The sequence below is a fragment of the Trichomonas vaginalis genome, chromosome III (genome assembly GCF_026262505.1).
Source record: "Trichomonas vaginalis G3 chromosome III, whole genome shotgun sequence".
Taxonomy (NCBI): domain Eukaryota; phylum Parabasalia; order Trichomonadida; family Trichomonadidae; genus Trichomonas; species Trichomonas vaginalis.
In genome coordinates, this window is record NC_067205.1 from 2,892,862 (window position 1) to 2,912,829 (window position 19,968).

Sequence of the window (19,968 nt, forward strand, 5' to 3'; positions counted from 1 at the left end):
TTCAAGACTACAAAGAGAGAACAAATGGTTGACTCCGACTCAGACATTTTGAATGCAATTGAAGGAATTGCAAGTGTCAAGTTCGAATGGTACCAACCTAACCCTCAAGCAGTCAGACAACATGCTGGATACTTCCCGTTCATAAATAAGTCTGACATTGACTTGACAAGGTATGGAATTTACAATTCAATTGAAACAATTGTCAACGAACCTTGCATTCTTACATGTCTCAGGAACTCTGGTCTTGTTACAGATGAGAAGATGAAGTATCTTGAGTCATGTGTGAAGACAAGGTACATTCTCAGAGGTCAATTGGCAAAAATTGCACCGTTGGCAAATGTCAATATCCGAGTCAACATACCTACAGCTAAAGGTTCTTCACATGACGACTATGTTGTTGACAAAGACTTACCATGGTTGAAGATTGTAATTGTCCACAACCACTTCATGTTGAACGAAAGTCTTACAAACCCATTCTTTGGTAAAAGTAAGTGCAACATTGTCAGAGTTGTAAACATTCTTTTCGAGAAAGGTTTGTTGGAACCAATTCCAGATGACAAGCTGACAGAAACTTTTGTACCAAAAGACGAAACAAACTTTTCATTGTTAGCAAGACCAAAAGTTGTTCCAGACAAAGTTCTAGTACAAAAGAAGTACACAGTTCCACAAGGGGTTGGTATGTTCGGATACCAACCTGAACCAGAAGAACTTCCAATGAGGTTGCAAGAACTTCAAGCTGCTATAAACAAACTTCCATTGAGACATCCAATTGACGTCAAATTGTATTGGAGAGCATCTGAGTTAGGTCAGAAGGTTTTATATGAAACAGGTTGCTTCGACGATGTTTATGAGATAACAGGAGAAGTTTCTCAGAAGATAAGAGACTCACTTGAATTTCCACAAACTGGACCAATTGGTTGCGACAAGTTCGACTCAGATGAAAAGATATACTATGTCGACCTTAACGCTGCATACATGAGGTTTGTCCAATATATTCCGACTGGAATTCCAAACGAAGATGGTGAGTTCCCGGGAAGGAACTATACAGTTGGAAAAGTCATACAACAACTGTATGATATTAGGAAAGCTTCAAACCCCAAACTTGCAATGACACTCAAATTGCTTATGAATTCGACATGGGGATATTCCATTAAGAAACCTCAAGAGATGAAGAGTAAACATTATGAGAAGGTCGACAACTTTGTTGAAAGGTTTTCTCCTTTTGTTTTGAAGTACGAATTCACTCAAGGTCAAAGTGGCTTAGTAACCACATTAAAACCTATTGTCGAACATTGGTCTTACCCTCAGTTCGCAAAGGCAGTCCTTGACAACTACAACAAATTCTTCTCCGAAGTCAAATCCAAAGTGAAGGTTTACTATGAGAACATTGACGCACTCATGACGAACGAAGAAGGATACAACAAACTCATTGAAATGGGAATGGTCGGTGAAAAGATGGGCTGTTTTAAGCTAGATAAGGTATTTTCCGAAGTTCATGTAATATCGAAAAGGAAATATTGGGGCATACTTGAAGACGGCACAGAAATAAAACATTGCATGAAATAAAAAATTTATTTTTAAAAAAGTGACATTTTTTTTATTTTATTTGAAATGTACGCTGAGTTTGTTGGAGAAGACCGTTGGGAAACTTGTTTGTTAGATGAGAAATATGAAATGGCATACCATTTTAAAACAATATATTTTTACATATATTAAATGCTTCAGGTTGAAAAACAAAGAACAAAAGTAGCAGATACAAAACCGTTAGACTATATCTTTACAAATGCTGGTAGGACTATTTCAGATGAAGAAATTTCATCCCGAGCATACAGGTTTGACTATCCAATTCGTTGGCTTCAAAGTCCTTCAGATGCAAAGGCAATAGGATTTAGAAGAGTTTTGTTTTCAAATAGAACTAACGCATTTATGTTCGCAGTATATTTTCATGGGCAGTATGAAGGTTCTGATGGTCTAATAGACAAATTTGACGAAATAAGAATCTTTACAGTTCGTTCAGACGAAAGTCTTGAGAAAACTCTAGATGACTTTCAAACTCAAATGAACAAATATTATTGGGAATTTCAAAAAAAATACGACTCTTTACTAAATGGAACATACTATCTGAAACTAGAATATGACAAGATGAACTCCACCGTTTCATTTCAAAAGATTGAAATTAACCCTCCAAGAGATACAGAGTTTTTATTTTGGGAAGTAGACAAACGTTCTTGGGCACAATTTCTTCGGTTACTAAACCAGAACGAACCATTACCACCAGATGGTCCATTTCAATTTATACTTCCACCAGCAGATTTGATGGTTTATAGAAACGTGTTTGACCCTCAAAATGTTATGTGTCATGCAAGTTTCAGTTCAAGCAACAATTGTTTTCTATGTATTGGTAAGGACCTTTATGACTTTGCTTCTAAATTCTACGAACCACCTAGTAACAGTTTCTCTGACTTTCAAGTTTGGTTCACAACAAATGGTGTGCAACATATTATTCCATTGTACTATGACTTTTATCTCGAATTGTCTTTCATATATAACTACGGAAAGGTGCTGAAAAAGTATTGAATGTGAAGATATTAGAAAATAACATTTTTTCTAACATCGTAGAAAACTCATGAAAATAATTTATTTTTGACACTTTCACAAAAAACATTAAAAAAGTGAGTTAAAATGAGATGTTTACTGAACTGGCTGAATGTCGCCTTCTGTAGTTATAAAGAATGGTTGACCCGAGAAGTGAAGGAGAGACTGAATTGCCAATTTCATATGGGGTAGGGGGTTCTCCTTGTTTGGTATTTTTATCCAAGGACGTTTGTTTAGGAACTTAACAAGAGCTTCTCTTTTGGCGTCCTTTATGCCATCGTAGGCTGTCCCGTCTGGTATTTGAATTCCAGTCGAAGTCTCGAGCTGAAGTGTAGACCTTCCCGTTATCCAACCGTTAACAAGCTTGTCTTTTACATTCTGCCTGAGGAAGTCTTTAACAAGCTCGTTAAGTTCAATGAGGTAAATTGCCTCGTCAAGTCTTTCTTGCATTCCAAGTTCTTCCATCCGACAGGAAAAAATTTTCCGGACAAAGGGAAAAATTTTTCCTTCCGACAGGAAGAACTCTTCCAGTTGTCCGTCCGTAAACCATTCAAATTTTCGAAAATTGAGAACTTTTTGGTCGAACTTTCGAAAAAATTTTCCTTCCGACAGGAAAAGTTTTTCCTTCCGACAGGACACAAACGGATGACTGACGTTCCTCTTCCTGAATGCCTTCCAAAGCCAGAAGAACCGAAAGCTGCAGAACCACAACAGTCTCCTCAGCAACCTCAGTTCCAGCAAGTACCTCCGAATTACTACCAATTTCCACCTTAAGGTTACTACCCACCACAAGGCTTCCCGAACTACCCTCCTCAGCCTATGCCTTACTGCCCCAACCCTTGGTTGTTCCAGCAAGCTCCACCCCAGCAATTCCAATTCCAATCTCAATCGAAGAGAGACCAAGACTTCGAAGAAGGTCTGAACCGCTTACGCAAAGAGTATGCTACAGCTCCAATTGAGAGAAAGTTGTTCCCGGACCAAAAAATATAATTTAGGTGAAGAGGTGAGATTTCACCTCTTTTTTCACCTGTTTTTTCACCCTCTTGAATTTTCATGAATTTTATATATTAATGTTTTCGTTAAGCCACTTTGTGCCGTCAGTCAGTCAGTCAGTCAGTCAGTTTAGGAAAGACTTTAGAAAGTTGTTGGAAAATAAGTCCTGGGAAGAGTATTATAAGGCATTTTGTGAAGAATATAGCAACCGCCGGAATTCGGACTGTTGCTTTTTATACAAAATTCATGCAGGAAATTCTTGAGTTTTGGTTGAAAGAATACGGTGGAGCCAAAAGTGGCTCGACCTCAAAACAAGTATTTTATGAGCTTACTAAGGGCGTTATAAATGAATTCAAAGGTATTTACATACATCCTGACCTCGTTCATTTTGTTGCTGAATTCAGCAAAAATAATGTTTAGGGTAGATGGTTAGATCTAACCCGATTTCTAACCCGATTTCTACCCTCTTGAATTTTCATGAATTTCCTTAAGATAGAAAAAATAAAGTTAGTTTTATTTTTATTTATTTTTTTTTATTTTGTATGTAAGATATGATTTCAACAATCGGCACAACAACAATTCAAACAACAGCACCAAACTCGTTAGTCATGAATCCAACATCTATGTTAGTAGAAATGAAAAGCTTCATTCCTTCTTCATTTACTTTCGAAACAGAAATACAAAGAATAAAGCAGAAACTTTTAACAAGTAATTTAGACTGTACCGCACAGGATGAAACAAATGAACAGTATCTTTATGAAATGGAGGACCTCATCGACCATTTACCCAAATTGCCTGAAATTCAGCAGCAAAAGCTCACTATTCCTGAATTCGATGAAATTGAAGTCAAAGCAACTGACTCAGTAGAAATAAAGAAGTTCATACGAAAGGTAAATTATGAATTCCTTGGTTTTCATTGCAACCATAAAGTTATGGACAAAGATTGCGACATGTTATATAAGAACATCTCTGACATATATAAATTTGGGGAGTTTAAGACATACGACAACTTTGTTTCATTAGCTGCAAAATGTGTATGGCAGATAAGAGATAAAGATAGAAGAGGTAAGGTATGGAATGAACAGATAAAACCAACTGCTTCAGATTTAAAGAAAACCATTGACGCCTTGGTTGTTTTAGCAGGTAAGGTTTCAGAATATAACGCAAAAATGAACCCGCAATGTTTTAAATGTAAAGCAGCAATTAGGAAATATAACTACTCCGTCAAAGAGATAGAAAGAATGAGAAACGACTATGCAGATTTAAAGAAAGAAGCAGAGAAGCCGGTAGAAGATAAAATGGACATGTTAGAATTTCTGAACAAAAACTATCCAACTGCTGACGATTTCCTTCTATCTGATGTCAAGAAGAAGTATAAAGAAACTTTCGGTATCGTTAAAACATTCGATGTACTAAAAGAAGAAATAGAAGCTACAAAACTGTTTAGAGTCTCACGAATTCATAACGTTTACCATGTGAAACGTTTATAAAATAACTGGGGTAGAAATGAGGGTAGATATCGGGTTAGATCTAACCATCTACCCTAAAATATATTTTTATTGAATTCAGCAACAAAATTCTGAGTAAAATAATTTTTAGGGCATGTGTCAAACCGTTGAGTTTTCACAAAATTTAAAAAATAACGTTTACCATGTGAAACGTTTATAAAATAACTGGGGTAGAAAAGAGGGTAGATATCGGGTTAGATCTAACCATCTACCCTAAACATTATTTTTGCTGAATTCAGCACAAAAATCATGAATTTCCTTAAGATAGAAAAAATAAAGTTAGTTTTATTTTTATTTATTTTTTTATTTTGTATGTAAAGACAGTAATGACAACATCAGAGAACACAACAACAGTTATAGTCCATGAAGCTATAAATGAAGAATACGAGTACATACAGTTTAACAAACAACTCCGTCTCATTCGTTCGGTCAAAGACGATATGTACCAAATGCAAAGTATTTTGACAGCATGTTTTGCACCAGATACTAAGCTTCCTAAAGACTGGTTTAGGAACCAAAGCACACAAGAACTTTTGAGCGAAGCACAGCGAGACATACTTTTTTCTGAAAACAGTGAAGAACAGCGAGTAGGTAAAAAACCCCAGTCGCCAAAACTCTATGAAAATCGTGAAAAATTGCCAAACGGTTTGAGAGGATATTATGTACATAGACTTCTTGTAAATGCTGTTGCAATGTGGGCTTCGCCTCGTTATGCTTGGTATATTTACAGACTTCTTGACGAAATTCATAGACAAGAACGTGAAGAGATGGAAAAGAAACTTCATGCAAAAGATGAAGTCATTGAAGCAAAAGACAAAAGCATTCAGAAAAGAATACCACGTTCGGTACCAAAAGGAAAGGAAAAGAGTTATAAGTATATGATTTATACTGAAGAGATGGAAAATGAAGAAGATAAAGATATGGTTATGTTGCATTTAGTCAGAAGAAACAACAAAAGCTTTTACGACCTTGCTAAGATTTACAAATCTGACAGAAATTGGTTCTATCGCGAAAACTTACCGATTTCAATGACCCCAAATGAAGATGTGAAACAAATAGTTCAAGATACGTTACCTCAAACACACTATGATATGAAAGGTTGTACAATACTTACTTCAAAGAAGACTTACGCTACTGAAAGAAAAAATAACAGAGTATTCTGACAACTTCAAACAAGCAGAGTAAATGAACTCTTTATTTTTATTGACTTTTTACAATTTGAACTTTGTTTGCGTAGATATGAATTCTGAAAGAAGTATGAGGGTCTTGTATGACTTTGTACTTTCTCCATAGTTCATGTCTGTCAAACTTACCTGCCATGGACTCTTTCATAAGTTCCATGAAATCGTCTTCGGACAATCCGGGGAAAAGTATTATGTCAGTAAGTATTCTTTTAACATCCTTACTTAAACTCTTTGCTGTCTGTACACAAATGACAACTGAGATGTTAAAGTGTCTGAGCTTCTTAAGAATTCGACACATATCTTGTTCTCTATTCTTTAACAAAGGATGAGAGGCGAAATCATCTAAGATAAGAAGACATCTATGAGGGTAAGTCTTCCAATCGTAAGATTGCAATTTCTTCGAAATGTATTCTATCTCTTTCTGTTTGTTTCTGAAGTGTTTCTTCTCTAATATTCTCTGCATTTCCTCATTTGGGTCTTTAAACTTAGAATTTATATACTCATTTATAGCATTATACTTCAAAACTCTTCTTTGGTACTTCTTTATCCAATCTAACAACTCAGTATCCTTTATACATACTAACTTAGACTTCTTTATAATATCTTTGAACGAATTGACGGTTTGGTCAAATTGACCAGAAGTACTACAAATGACTACTAACTCATAGAATGGGTTCTTCTCATCTAGTTCTTGTTGTTGTGCAGCCATTTTAAGATAAGTGAAAGTCTTACCAGACCCAGGTGGTGCAATTAGACCTGTTATATCATTCTGAGCAAATAAGAACTTGTCATGTATAGGCTTTATCTGAGCATTTTCTAACTTCCTCTTGTTCTTGTTTAAAACATTCTCAAATTTCTTGTCAATGTCAGCAAACTTTTTTCTAACATATTTTTAGAAAAATTAAAATTTTTATCTTTTAGAAAATGTCTAGCGATTTCGCTATCTATATTCGAGACAAGCTTTTCGACAGCAAAACATCTGTCGACCATAAAATCTTACATAGTGTAAACAAGAAAGGTGAATTTGTTCTAAAGTTCTGTTTCTGGGAATATGACAAGAACCATAAAACATTACAAAGAGCAGTCTTAAAATTTGTCAATGACAGACTTGTTGACAGAGATGACGCCGATTGGAAAGATGAAGTCCAACAAAAGTTCTTAGAATGCAAAGAAGACACATGCGCTGTTCTGAAGATGAAATAGAAAACAGAATAGATGAGCTATTAAAGGACAAAGAACTTTTACATAGATATAGTTGCGCCAAATTTGACATAACTCCACCAGAAAAGAAGAAGAGAGAAAAGAAAGAAAAGAAAGTAGAAGAAGAGAAGAAAGAACCTGAACCAGTTCCAGAGAAGGGGAGATATGACATGTAAAAATAAAATTTTATTTTAGAACATTTCTGGGTCAATGTCAATGTTCTCTTCCTCTTTAGGAGTAAACACTGGCTTAGACTCTAAAATCTTTTTACCCAATTTACCTTGAACTTCTACAACTTTAGACTCATAATATTCATAGTCGTCTGTCTTCTTTGGTTCATAAGGTATAACAAGTTTGTATGCTTTGCCTTCTTTAAGGTTTGAGAACCTTCTGTCAAAACTTTCTTTGACTGTTAACAAACCTTCTATGTCTAAGTCTTCAAATTTCGCACCATTTTTAGTCACAATAGCAAACTTAACTGGTTCGATGTTCCAAACTTTGCTGAATGAAGACTTTTCAAAATGGTAGAAGTAAACATTCAAATATGTGAATGGGTCTAGTTCTTCTTTAAGTCCTGACATGTACTTATTTACTGAGATGAATTTTGCCATCTTTTCTATCGGATAAAAAATATTTTTTTAAAATTTACTCAGAAAAATTTTTCTTTGTATATACACCATTCTGAACATCTAAAAGACTTTTGACATTTGCCAAGAATGTACGTTTAGAAGCTGCCATATAACCATATTCTTGACAATATTGTTTATATTCATCATATAAAGACCTTTCATCTAATGACACAAAGTCAGTTTCATCTATGAACAGTTCATATACACTCTTGTTTGCTTCTAACAATGTTTGTCTCTCTTCGGTATGTGGAATTTGTCTTGGATTGAATTTAGAAATATCTAATGTCATGAAATATGAGAACAAGTGGTTGTAAAAGTCAGATGTCAAAGTTTCTGCTAAGTCGTCAAAATATTCTGTATCTTGCATATGAGAATCTGACGTTCTGACAACTACATATCTTCTGTCAGAACTTTCTAACTTCATCGGAACAGCATTGTTTGAAACCATAATGAAGTTTGCAACATTTTCACAAACTCTTGAGTCTTTATACTTTCTTTCAACAACTCCAACTTTATCTGTTATAAGACTCTTCAAAGCATCTGAGTTTAAAACTTTTGTTGTATCTATACTTTGAAGTTCATTGCAAACTATAAGTTTCATATTCTCAATTGAAGAGTTAAACTTGCCACAGATGTTTTCTAAGTTTGTCATATTCGGATTCGAATAACCTTCTAACAGTTTGCATAAGATATCTGTAAAGAAAGTATTCTTACCAGTTCCTTGTTTTCCAATTATAATGAGAGCAGTTTCATTTTTAGCACTTGGATGTTGTAAGATGTTTGCAAACCAACATAAGATATACTCATAGACTCTTTCGTTTCCATTGCATATAATTTCTTTGACATGGTCTAACCAAGCTTCTATAATATTTTCTTTCCATTCTACTTGTTCATATTTATATCCAGTGAAGATAGAATAGAAGTTTGAAGAAGGTGTATAGAACTTTATACCTCGAACTGAAAAATCTTCTAACTTTGACAATAAGATATCCCAAGCATCTAACATCTTCATTCTAACTTGTACAACTTTTATTTTCTTAAGTTTCTGTCTACATTCTTGTTCAGACACTATTGTTGCTCTTGGTTTGTTAAAGACAATATCCCATTCTTTCATGACATAACATTCTGGGGCAGAGTCAACATAAATGACTAAACGTTTCAAATTCTCGACTGCTTTGTTATAGTCTCTAAATGGACACATATTTCTGAATGCTTGGAAGTCATAAAAATCTGAAACATCTATTCTGTACATTTTTATAAAAATAAAAAAAATATTATTTTTTTATTCTTGACTTTGTTGTTGCATTTGTTGTTCTTGAGCTATTTGTTGTTGAAGTTGTTCTTGTAATACAATACTTTCACCAGTTGCATCTTCCAATTCGAAACTTTCTGCCGTCATTGACAAATACATAGGACATAAAAGTTTTACAGGAACAAAGTTTGCGTCAACTAATGTCAACGTTATACTTGCCAAGTGTTTGAGTTCACTAAGGTTGAAAATTCTGCATTCGAATGAACAATAGGCAAACCAGCAGAGAAAGTATTGTTTATACGCATAAGTATCTTTTTGGTCATAATAGTTTTCTGTCGACATTCGAATAACACTTTGAACCTAAGTTTGAAACCATATATAAGATTGGTGTGCTTAATGTCAATGGAATAGACATTCCTTGTATGACACCTTTTCCTGTTATAGGAAATGTTGGTAGTAAAAACCAGAAATAAGTTTTGTATTATAGCTCATATCGTTTATAGTAACTCAGTCGGACATCCAAACATAATGAAACTGCTCTAGTTGCAAGCCATGTTACACCCGTACTTAAAGTATTAAATAAGTCAACAAAACCTGTTGGTGGTATATCTGAGTAAGTATCTTCAAAGGAGTATTTTTTACCATTCACAACAATAAAGTCTTCTGGTGTCAAAAGAGCAAAACAGGCTTTAGTCGTCATTGTGTTTAAGGTTAGTTTACAATATCGTCCTTGAGGACTTTGTAAGTTTGTTGTTATAGAATTATATGACTCAGGGTTTTTAGTCGTAATAGTATAAACCATTATGTCTTCTGCCATTTACTTAGCAAATAAACTTTAATGAAATGTTGTGGTCGTCAAATATTTTTATAACGTCTGGGAAACTATATTTTAAGTTCAACGTTTCACCTCCTTTCATAACGTATATCTTGTCAATGGCATTATATGAAACACCACAGCAACTAATGTCGGGTTCTATTTCTTTTGATGTTTATATCGTCTGCCTCTGTCAAAAGTTTCAATAGTTCTTTCAAAACTTCATGAGGTGCAATGACATATGAGTTCACTTTTACAGGGTTGTGTTCGACCAAGTTTAACATTATACTTAAGCTTGACAAATCTTCTCCTGAGTTTGAAGTTTGTCTTTCAGTTGTTGGTAGTCGTTTCGAATATCTGCAACAGAACTTAAGTCTCTGCTAACTTCAGGATATGTTGGTTCTTTTACAGGAACAATTGTTATACCATCTTCGTCTTCGTATGGTTTCCCCACTTCAACATCTCTGTCTTTGACATTGACAATAACACTTTGACTGTTTGTTTGAGTTGGTGAATTTAACTTCACATCTGCCACCGCCATTAAACCTTTTGAAACACTTACGCTTCTATTTTCGGAAATGACATTTTACTTAGAATAAAAAGATGGACGTATTCGGATATCTTATTGAATTGAAGCAGAACAAAGTTTATACTCACAAACAATACAAATACATTGACAGAATAGTTCTTTACACAAACAATGGAAAATGTTATAGAATAGCAGTCTTTGCTGAACCTAAATATTTTCATAAAGCAAAAGAAAGTTGGTATAACTGAAATGGTGAAAGTTCTTGAAGCAGACAAAAATATAACTTCAAAACTTACAGATATTACTAAAGGAAAGTTTATAATACAATATTATGTCAAAACTGGCGTACTGTCAATATTTGACGGAGAGAAGTCAGTTCAAGAACAACTTACTGACCTGCTGCCAAAATCTGCTCGATGGAAGCTGTCGTTATGCCAATCTGAGGAGCCCCAGCAGGTTTCATCGAACGAATCTTCAAAAGAGCATCTTCCGTGAAAAGTGCTATTGGTTTTGTAAACTTCTTTGCTCTCAATTCATCTGGACCGTCTCTGTCACCAGTATATTGTATTTGTACAGTACCAACAGTTGAAATACCACCCATAAAGTCTTCTGAGTCAGCAAATGGAATGCCAAGCCAAAAGTTTGAACGGTCTCCATTTGTATATTGAGTTTTTTGACCTTCTGTATGAGTCCATACTTTCACATATGGCATAATAGAACTTTGCATTTCAGGGTTAATAGTTGTTGTGAAGTTGTTGTTAAAGTTCATAGCATCTAATGTCAAGTTGTATGACCTCATATCCTCAACTGTAGAATATTCTTCTCTTGGATAATATTTACCATCTATGTTTATATGATATTTAATACCAGGGTTGTAGAAACAAGAATAGTCATTTATAGTTCGTCTGAACAGTACAAACATAGTATCTGCATGTTTCATTGCAGTTGTTAAAGCAATATCTGTTCTTGCACCTGCGGCTCCTGGATTTTGGTTTCCAACTTCACCTGCAAAGTCTTTGACAGATATTTGGTGTATAGGGAACATAAGTGGAACTGCAATATATTTGGCAGCTAAAGCATTTGAAATATCTGGGTCCAACATATAGACTGCAAGTCTGCTTTCTATTCTCTTGCATTCAAATTTTTCGCATGTGAACTTAACTGGGTCCCAAGCATCTCCAGCAGCATTGAAATAATAGTTTACTTCATTGTTGAAGTTTGAGAAACCAAAGTCTAAGTCAACCTTGCCTTTGCAAAATTCGGCGAATGACGTTTGATTTGTTCCCTTTACGTCTGTAATAGTGAATGGGTCTTGTGTTGGTGCAATGACTAAGTTATTTTTGCTTGGAGTAAGTTCGATAGAAATTTTTCCTGCCCAGTTTGGCAAGTATCTTAAAAACCTGAAGATGAGGAAAGATGACAAAGGAACTCTAAGTTTCAGTTTTACTTTGGTTACTGCTGCTGCAGTTTGTCCAGAAAGGTTAACATAAACTCCTGGAACGTTAGGGTCAAGTCTTCTTATTTTCTCAATAGTTGCATACTGGTCTGTTTGTTCTCTAGCTTGTGGTTGTACTGAGTTTCTCAAAGCGAACCATTCATAGTTTGCCCATGTTACTGTTTGAACTAAGTCAGAGTTAGAATATATCTTATATCCCATGAAAACTTCTGGAGCATATTGGTATCCGACATAGAAAATTCCATTGCAACCTTTCTTGTCAGACAACTTGGCAGAAGGTTTTATTTCAATGTCTTGTTCCACGTATAAGAATGAGTTGTCAATAGAAATAATATGAAACCTGTCGCAAGCAATATCTACTGTTGTTGAAGAACCTTCTCCAAACTCACCTACATTTCCATAAGAAACAGCAGTTGTATATTCGTAAGTTCCAGGAACTATTTCTGACCTTCTAATGGCATTGTCGCATTCGTTATACCATTCGGAAACATTTCCGTTCATGGCATCCAAAACTGTTGGCGTTATATTCTGAGCGGCGTACATTTCATATGGGTAAAAATATAGAATAGTTGGATTTATATATCATAATAGAACCCACTCGGACCAAGCTTTACTTTCTTCCTGACTGAGTTTTTAACTCTTCTTTTTCCTTCATTGCCACTACTTTCACTAGATGAAGTTACTTCTTCACTACTTTCACTTTGTTCTACTCTTCTCTTCTTCTTTGGTGTCGCTTTTGGTAACTTGCCTTCTGCTTCAAGTTGTTGCATCTTTTGCCTCATGTTCACCTAGTATGTTGTAAATTTCCCATGTCCTTTTTGCCTTTGGGCTCTGGTCGCCCATCTCAGGTAACCTATATCCTAGAAGATTTTGTCATAGTTTGTATTTGAGTCTTCGCTTATTGTTTGCATGACTCTTTCCTGAGTTTCCGGTTCAAGCTCTTCAAAACAGAGCTTGTCCATATGGAATAAGCTCGTTTCCAAATATATGTTTTTGTAGCCATTCTGGTTTTCTTTCCATGTAACCAATAATATCTTTTGTGAATGGGAAAGCTTTTTACCCAACGTTTCAGTCTTGCGTCATTTATTTCTGTAGTTGGTTTTATTTTGTCATGGAACATGTTTTTCAATACTAACATTTCATTTGGTACTGTCCATTTGAGTTTTCTTAAATATTCATCCCTTCTCATTTCATTGTCTGCAAAGTAAGTTTTTATGACATTTTGCAAACTTTCGTTTGCAAGGTCATGTACAATAGGTTCTCTTCCTTCTCTCTCCCTAACTTTCTTTCTAAACTCTTCACCAAATATACCATCTTTATGGTTCTGTGTAGTTCTTTGAGATAAATGTTCTAGAACGTCAGGTGTTATATTTCCATCAGCCATGTTCATTTCATACTGGTCCAAAATATCTGCATCTTTCATATCTTTCAATGGCATTAAAGCCGCGCTGAAAATACCCGTTATATCTGGTTCACCATTCACTTCCATTGCGTCTACAACTTCAACTTGGAATTGAGGTTGTAAGTTTATGAACCACCTATCCGGATTAGCTTTATGACCCCATCTCATTGTAGTTCCATCGTCTGCAGAAACAAAAGTAGGTTTTGTTTCCATATTGGTTAGGTTCTGAATGAACTTTAAACAATGTTTCATTTCTATATTTTTGTTGAAATTTAACCTTTTATTTTCACCGAGTTTCAGCCAAAGATTGAACGTTATATGGTCGTAAGTAAAAAGGATTATTGTATTTGCGTACATTTTCTTTCAGTACTTTCCATTCTATGCTGAATATTTTCATCTGATGTGGAGTCTTTTGTATGTCGGTGAACATTTTTCGATATTCTTCTACTATGTCAGCCGAATTTTTCTTAGACTCTTGGAAAGATTCCATATTCTCCGCATACACTTGTTGAGGGTCAAGATTTTCGGCTGTTCCAAATTCTTCATCTAGTTCTGTGAAGTTAGTTTCCAAGGAGGGACTTGTTCGTTTCCTTCGGCTCTTCTAGCTGTTGTTGCAGAACTATTTCTTCCATGTCTGGTTGTATCTGAACTTCTTCCTGTTGAGTTTCTTGTACCTCATCTGCTGGCATTTCATATATTCGAGACCGTTTTTAACAAGTTCCCTATCTAAGTCATCCGGACTCATAAACCTTTCTTCTTTCGTTCCGTCTCTATTTTTACGTGTTTCATGAAGAGAGTTGAATTATCATTTAGCTCTGACATCAAATGTCTCGAGTAATTCATTCATGTCATTTGGATGATATGCTATTAAATCATATCCCTTAGCGAGCTTGTATTTTCCAGGTTTAGATTATATCCGATTTGATGCTGAAACCATAAAGCTAAATAGGTTCGGTCAGTATTTCCTTCCTTGAACTTTCTATAGCTTCTTTATATCTGTCACTAAAGTCAAGAGTATCTGGGTAACCATAATCTTCCTTAAGCATTTTAAGAATTCTTGGTTTCCTTTTCTTCTACTTCTTTTATGTCCTTGCTCTGTTGTGTTGTTGTTGCAGGGTTTTTGAACTGTTGGTTGCTGTGCTGGTTGTGGATGGTTGTTGTGCTGGTTTGGTTGTGGTGCTGGATTTTGAACTGTTGGTTGCTGTGCAGGGTTTTGAACTGTTGGTTTGCTGTGCTGGATTTTGAACTGTTGTTGCTGTGCTGGATTTGAACTGTTGTTTTGGTTGTTGTTGTGTGCTGGATTTTGAACTGTTGTTGTTGTGCAGGGTTTTGAACTGTTGGTTGCTGTGCTGGATTTTGAACTGTTGGTTGCTGTGCTGGATTTTGAAACTGTTGGTTTTGGTTGTTGTTGTGGTGCTGGATTTTGAACTGTTGTTGTTGTGTTGGTTTTGGTGCATGCCTGTGTCTGTGTCCATGTGACGATGTAATGTTTTAGGTAGTCCTGGTGCAGGTGCTTCTCTTGGAGGGTTTGGTGGTATATAAGTCCACCAGCTGGCACATATGTTCCATCTCAGCATAATGTCCAATCTGACTTTTCGTTTTTAGAAAGCATTTACTAGGTCTGTTTTGGTCTGTTGTAACTCTTTTTCTTGACTTTCCACAACAGTTGCTCTAACGCGTCATAGGCACTTTGAACTGCCTGTCTCGTTGCTGCATCTGTTATTTTCGTCATATTTTGTCTACTTCTCTTAACTCTTTGTCGAAACCTTCAGACTTCAGTTTCTTTCCAGATGAGAAGTCGTTCACTAGTTTCACCTTACTATGAAGAGCTTCGAAGGCATTCTTAAAGTCAGCATTCATTAAAGCTTCATTTGAACTGTCTTCATCCGCTTGTATTTTTGTCCTTATTGACCCTATAAGTTGGGCTGCTTTAGCGTTGCTTGGGCATCTAACCAGTCATTATTAGCTTTTATATATTCTGCGCTTTTCATTGCCTTTTGCATGGCTGCGTCGTTATTTTTACTTTCTTGTGCTAAGTTTTCATACTGTACGTTTGGTTTTGCAACTGTAAAAGTTTTCTGCCTTTACATTTGCTTCAACTTCTTTTTTATACTCATCGCTATCCATATATGTCTTCATGGCTTTTGTTTTATTTCTTCATCTTCATACTTTATATTGAGTAGTATGGTTTTTCAAATTTATAACATCTTGTTCCATTTTTGCTACTTCTGCTGCTTTTTCTGACACTTTTTCGCATATTCCTCTGTACTTAGTTCTTTCAGTTGTTCTTCTTTCTTCTTTTTCTCTACGTTTAACTCATTGAGTTTCTTTGTCTGTCTGTCATATTCTAGTTTTCTTTTCGTTTCACTTATTTGTTTCTGTATGTCTATGTTTGACTTTTTGACATCTGTTATTTGATTTTTGAGTGAACTCAAATTCATTTGACTTTGAGGGTTATAAGCTGTTCCGTCTGCAGCTCCACCATAGCCTGCCATTTTCGCTAAAAGTGCCGCTCTTAAACCTCCACTCTGTGCACCAATAACTCGGTTTAAAAGCATAGGGTTGCTTGACATTTGTTGCAACATAGTGGGGTCATTCATCATTTGTTGTTGCAACTGTTGTTGTGGTGTCAGTTTTACTATTGGATGTTTCAATGCTCCCTTCCTCTTACGTATATTCTTACGTAGCTTACGTGGCATTTTAAGTGAAGTAAAAACTGTTTTTGACAGATGTTTGTATGACACTTTTTGTTCAGCACAAAAAACTACTCGGTCAAAGTGTTGTCAGTTTTGTAAAATAACCGTCCTGTCTCATTCTATAAGGGGAAAAGGCTTCTCAAAGTATACTTCCTTGGAACGCCTGTAACTTTTCCTGTAGCGACGATAGACCCTTGCTTGTCCGGACAAAGTTATACTATTTTGAGTGCTCTACAAAAAAGTCACCGGCTGGCTCGTCCTCAGAAATTTTTTATGGGCTAGAGGGTGCAACGCGCCTGGAAGCCCTCCGAATAAAAACTTCATTTATACTAAACATCTTCGGGGCTAGAGGGCGCAACGCGCCTGGAAGCCCTCCGAATAAAAACTTCATTTATACTAAACATCTTCGGGCTAGAGGGCGCAACGCGCCTGGAAGCCCTCCGAATATAAACTTCATTTATACTAAACATCTTCAGGGCTAGAGGGCGCAACGCGCCTGGAAGCCCTCCGAATATAAACTTCATTTATACTAAACATCTTCAGGGCTAGAGGGCGCAACGCGCCTGGAAGCCCCACTACCTTTTTTTTTCTTTTTTTTACCTCAGAAAGTGCTCAAACGATGTTTTATAATTTTCGCACTTTTTTTTGTCGACCTTATATTTAATTGTATAATAAGTAAATTTGTATACAACGCAAGGGAAAATAAGCTATATTTCACCACGAAACAACTCTCAAAAGTGACAAACTTAGAAATTATATGTGGTAAGGACTGAATATATTATTGTTTATATTTTGAAACCGTATGCCATATATTTGCGGATCAATAAAAAATTTAATAATTTATGTACATTACTTCTTTTAACTAAGTAGTAATCCATTTATTACTATATAATCTTGAATATCCCTTGCAGCTATAGAATATACAGATTCAAAATAATTATCTTTGTGATGAATATTTGCCCCTTTTTCTAATAAGTATTGAAAAACTTCAAGATTGTTTTTATACGCTGCAACCATCAATGGAGTCCATCCATCATTATCGCATGCATCAACATCAGCATTATAATCAAGTAAAAGTTTGCAAATATTTAGCATGTTGCATCTTGCAGCAGCATGAAGAGGTGTTTCGTTATTTATCGATTCGCGGCTTTCAGGATTATAATGATTTTCAACAAGTAAATGTACTAAATCATATATTCCAACTTCGGCGCAATGGTAAATGAAATTTTTATCATATGCTATTAATTGTGTGTTATTTTGAGAAAATTCAATTAAAAATTTAAAGCAATAGTGTCGGAGACAGTAGACATAATCAATATCTGCTGAATAGGTGTCAATAATCCATTTGGTGATATGATATTGATGATATTTGAGGGAGACATTAATGTAATTAGAAAAATCATCAATTTTATTTTGTACTATTTCAACAATCTCTGTATTTCCACCAGCTATTGCATATTTAACAAGACTATTATCAAAATTTGTTTGATTTAAAAGAAAGTATCTCAAGCAATGGCACGATCCAAATAAAGCAGATAAATTAATCAAATCGTTAATAATATCTTCATTCATTTCTGAATTTTTCAAGATAGAAGATAAATCGTCATTTTGTACATTGTTAATTATGGAATTAGTTATTTTAGATTTAATTTTAATAAAATGATTTGATTCTGAAGGAAAATATTCCTCATTTTTTGGTGTAAGATTGATGTTCGTGATACTCTTAACTAAATTGTTATAAACATCATCATACAATTGTGTTAAACGAGGTCGAATCTTGGCATAGTATTTTAACTGCTTGAAAAGATAAATTTTGTCATAATGCGAAAAATCTCTAATAATAAAGCTGGTTATAAGCTGAATCTGGTTTTTATCAATAGTTAATAGATATTCATCAAGCATAGAGAGTTTTTGAACGCTAAAATCGGAAAAATTGATTAACATTATACTCCGGTGTCAAAGATCGAACTATCAAATTTTCAATAGTTTACATTGGGATAAACACTGAGTGAGTTTAAGGGTAATCAATGATAACTGCATAGCATTCAGCTCGAACATCAAGGATGCGGCGTCCCTATAGTTAATTTCCCCATTTTTCTGTTGAGATTGATGAATTTCATATTTATTATTTGAAAGCAAATGAAGAATTAAATAACTAGATAGCGCATCATGATTTACTACAGAAGATAATCTTTATTAACCTATCTCAAGGTATCAATGAAAAATACCACATTGTTCCCTTGTTGTGATCTATTATTGTTTTTGAATAATTTGTCAAATAATATGGTTTTGACACAACTATGTTATCACATTTCTTATATCAAATTTTATCAATCATAAACTTTCAGAAAAATCGAAGGAATAAAAATAAGAAAGTAATTCTCTTTATAACAATAAAGATGGTAATTAAACAATAAGATTGAATCCGAAGCTATCAAATCTATCTTCCTCGCGTTTATGATTCTTAACGATAATAAGGACAAAAATAATAGCGGCAATAATTAGTGCAACAACAATAACTACAACAATTGGTATCCATACAGGGAATTTCTTCTTGTCTCCTCCAGTTTTTTGATTATCTGGAGTAATTGGTGAAGAGTTACTGCTGGAATCGGTAGATGAAGGTGGAACTGTGATATGTGTATTAGGTGTTGTACATAAAGGAGTTTGGGTTGGGGTTGAGGTAAATGATTTTGTTGGAATTATTTCAGATGAAGACTCTTCTGAAGATAGTGAAGATGAATAATTTGACTCTGATGACGTTAGTGATGATGTCTCTTGTTCAGACGATTCAGAAGAATGTGTGGAGCTTGACGATATTTCAGTAGATTTTTCTGTTGAAGAGCTCTGCGTGCTAATTTCAAATGGGCTTGAAGAAGTCTCGCTTAATGTCTCGGAGCTTGAGCTGGAACTTTCGCTTTGTGAAGGAAATTGTGAAATGTCCGATAGGTTTTCTGATTCAGGATGAGTTTGTGAATTTGATTCAAAAGGACTGCTTCCAGAGTGTTCTATAATTTCATATGTGTCAGAACCATTATCTAAAATGCTCTTTTTGTCTTTTGCTTTATATGGCTCTGCATTCTCGTGATTTGCGAGTGCTGATTGCTTGATTGAAATAGATTTGATGCTAAGTATTGATATCAAAAGAAGAGCAGCAGCCATCTGTTTGTCACTTTTATAAATTTAAAAAAAAATAAATGGATATTGAAAATTTTTATGAAAAAGATATCAGAACATCCATAGTTTGGACACAAATACCGATCTTATCCTGGTTATGCCCTGCTCTTGGTCATGTCGGGGTTGTTGATTCACACGGAGTAGTTTTTGATTTTCAAGGACCTCGATCTGTTGGTCGTGGAAGAATGCTTTTTGGGGATCCAATGCAATGTTGGAAGCTAGATGTTGATACAGATATATTTGATAATGCAATTTTACAAGCTGAAGAAGAATTTCATCACAAAAATTACAGTTTACTATGCTCTAATTGTCACTTATTTGCAGCATGTGTCTTAGAAAAATGCAACTATCCTGTTCCATGTTGTTGTTTTGGTAGATGGACTCACTGCGCAACAATAAAAATTATACAAGGTCTAGTGATTCATGGTAGGAGTATTAATATATGTCGATCTTTATTGCCGTGGATAGGATTTATAATAATTTATGGATTGATTGTCATATTGATTCTATTTGCGAAAGGTATTATTCCATAA

General features: G+C 34.9%; 14 protein-coding genes and 2 pseudogenes across 16 annotated transcripts, besides 1 other annotated feature; 8 read left to right on the forward strand and 8 right to left on the reverse strand.

Annotated features, from left to right (window-relative positions):
* Window positions 1-13,788: part of a mobile genetic element that runs on past the window's edge.
* TVAGG3_0630350 (DNA/RNA polymerases family) lies at window positions 262-1,249 on the forward strand (the record flags this gene model as incomplete). The annotated part of the gene is made up of 1 exon (XM_051240780.1): window positions 262-1,249. A coding segment is annotated over one exon (988 nt), but the record flags the coding sequence as incomplete, so codon positions are not given.
* Window positions 1,927-2,577, forward strand: TVAGG3_0630360 (uncharacterized protein; the record flags this gene model as incomplete). Its single annotated transcript, XM_051240781.1, has 1 exon — window positions 1,927-2,577. The coding sequence occupies one exon, from the start codon at window positions 1,927-1,929 to the stop codon at window positions 2,575-2,577; it is 651 nt and encodes a 216-aa protein (XP_051087368.1).
* TVAGG3_0630370 (uncharacterized protein) lies at window positions 2,692-3,060 on the reverse strand (the record flags this gene model as incomplete). Its single annotated transcript, XM_051240782.1, has 1 exon — window positions 2,692-3,060. One exon carries the CDS (start codon window positions 3,058-3,060, stop codon window positions 2,692-2,694), a length of 369 nt encoding a protein of 122 aa, XP_051087369.1.
* TVAGG3_0630380 (uncharacterized protein) lies at window positions 3,241-3,369 on the forward strand (the record flags this gene model as incomplete). Its single annotated transcript, XM_001298574.1, has 1 exon — window positions 3,241-3,369. One exon carries the CDS (start codon window positions 3,241-3,243, stop codon window positions 3,367-3,369), a length of 129 nt encoding a protein of 42 aa, XP_001298575.1.
* Window positions 3,415-3,585, forward strand: TVAGG3_0630390 (uncharacterized protein; the record flags this gene model as incomplete). The annotated part of the gene is made up of 1 exon (XM_051240783.1): window positions 3,415-3,585. One exon carries the CDS (start codon window positions 3,415-3,417, stop codon window positions 3,583-3,585), a length of 171 nt encoding a protein of 56 aa, XP_051087370.1.
* On the forward strand, window positions 4,140-5,078 carry TVAGG3_0630400 (organellar and viral DNA polymerase type B; the record flags this gene model as incomplete). Its single annotated transcript, XM_001298573.1, has 1 exon — window positions 4,140-5,078. The coding sequence occupies one exon, from the start codon at window positions 4,140-4,142 to the stop codon at window positions 5,076-5,078; it is 939 nt and encodes a 312-aa protein (XP_001298574.1).
* Window positions 5,423-6,281, forward strand: TVAGG3_0630410 (annotated as a pseudogene). The gene has a single exon. A coding segment is annotated over exon 1 (859 nt).
* TVAGG3_0630420 (protein of unknown function, DUF4106 family) lies at window positions 6,418-6,989 on the reverse strand (the record flags this gene model as incomplete). Its single annotated transcript, XM_051240784.1, has 1 exon — window positions 6,418-6,989. A coding segment is annotated over one exon (572 nt), but the record flags the coding sequence as incomplete, so codon positions are not given.
* TVAGG3_0630430 lies at window positions 7,205-7,648 on the forward strand (annotated as a pseudogene). The gene has a single exon. A coding segment is annotated over exon 1 (444 nt).
* Window positions 7,672-8,061, reverse strand: TVAGG3_0630440 (protein of unknown function, DUF4108 family; the record flags this gene model as incomplete). The annotated part of the gene is made up of 1 exon (XM_051240785.1): window positions 7,672-8,061. One exon carries the CDS (start codon window positions 8,059-8,061, stop codon window positions 7,672-7,674), a length of 390 nt encoding a protein of 129 aa, XP_051087372.1.
* TVAGG3_0630450 (Poxvirus D5 protein-like family) lies at window positions 8,126-8,557 on the reverse strand (the record flags this gene model as incomplete). Its single annotated transcript, XM_051240786.1, has 1 exon — window positions 8,126-8,557. One exon carries the CDS (start codon window positions 8,555-8,557, stop codon window positions 8,126-8,128), a length of 432 nt encoding a protein of 143 aa, XP_051087373.1.
* On the reverse strand, window positions 8,612-9,361 carry TVAGG3_0630460 (uncharacterized protein; the record flags this gene model as incomplete). Its single annotated transcript, XM_051240787.1, has 1 exon — window positions 8,612-9,361. A coding segment is annotated over one exon (750 nt), but the record flags the coding sequence as incomplete, so codon positions are not given.
* TVAGG3_0630470 (protein of unknown function, DUF4106 family) lies at window positions 11,093-12,703 on the reverse strand (the record flags this gene model as incomplete). The annotated part of the gene is made up of 1 exon (XM_051240788.1): window positions 11,093-12,703. One exon carries the CDS (start codon window positions 12,701-12,703, stop codon window positions 11,093-11,095), a length of 1,611 nt encoding a protein of 536 aa, XP_051087375.1.
* A 3,328-nt stretch (window positions 13,789-17,116) lies between the features above and the next one.
* On the reverse strand, window positions 17,117-17,830 carry TVAGG3_0630480 (histone-lysine N-methyltransferase family; the record flags this gene model as incomplete). The annotated part of the gene is made up of 1 exon (XM_001327844.1): window positions 17,117-17,830. One exon carries the CDS (start codon window positions 17,828-17,830, stop codon window positions 17,117-17,119), a length of 714 nt encoding a protein of 237 aa, XP_001327879.1.
* Window positions 17,831-18,664: 834 nt separating this feature from the next.
* Window positions 18,665-19,420, reverse strand: TVAGG3_0630490 (uncharacterized protein; the record flags this gene model as incomplete). Its single annotated transcript, XM_001327845.1, has 1 exon — window positions 18,665-19,420. The coding sequence occupies one exon, from the start codon at window positions 19,418-19,420 to the stop codon at window positions 18,665-18,667; it is 756 nt and encodes a 251-aa protein (XP_001327880.1).
* Window positions 19,421-19,455: 35 nt separating this feature from the next.
* On the forward strand, window positions 19,456-19,968 carry TVAGG3_0630500 (protein of unknown function, DUF778; the record flags this gene model as incomplete). Its single annotated transcript, XM_001327846.1, has 1 exon — window positions 19,456-19,968. The coding sequence occupies one exon, from the start codon at window positions 19,456-19,458 to the stop codon at window positions 19,966-19,968; it is 513 nt and encodes a 170-aa protein (XP_001327881.1).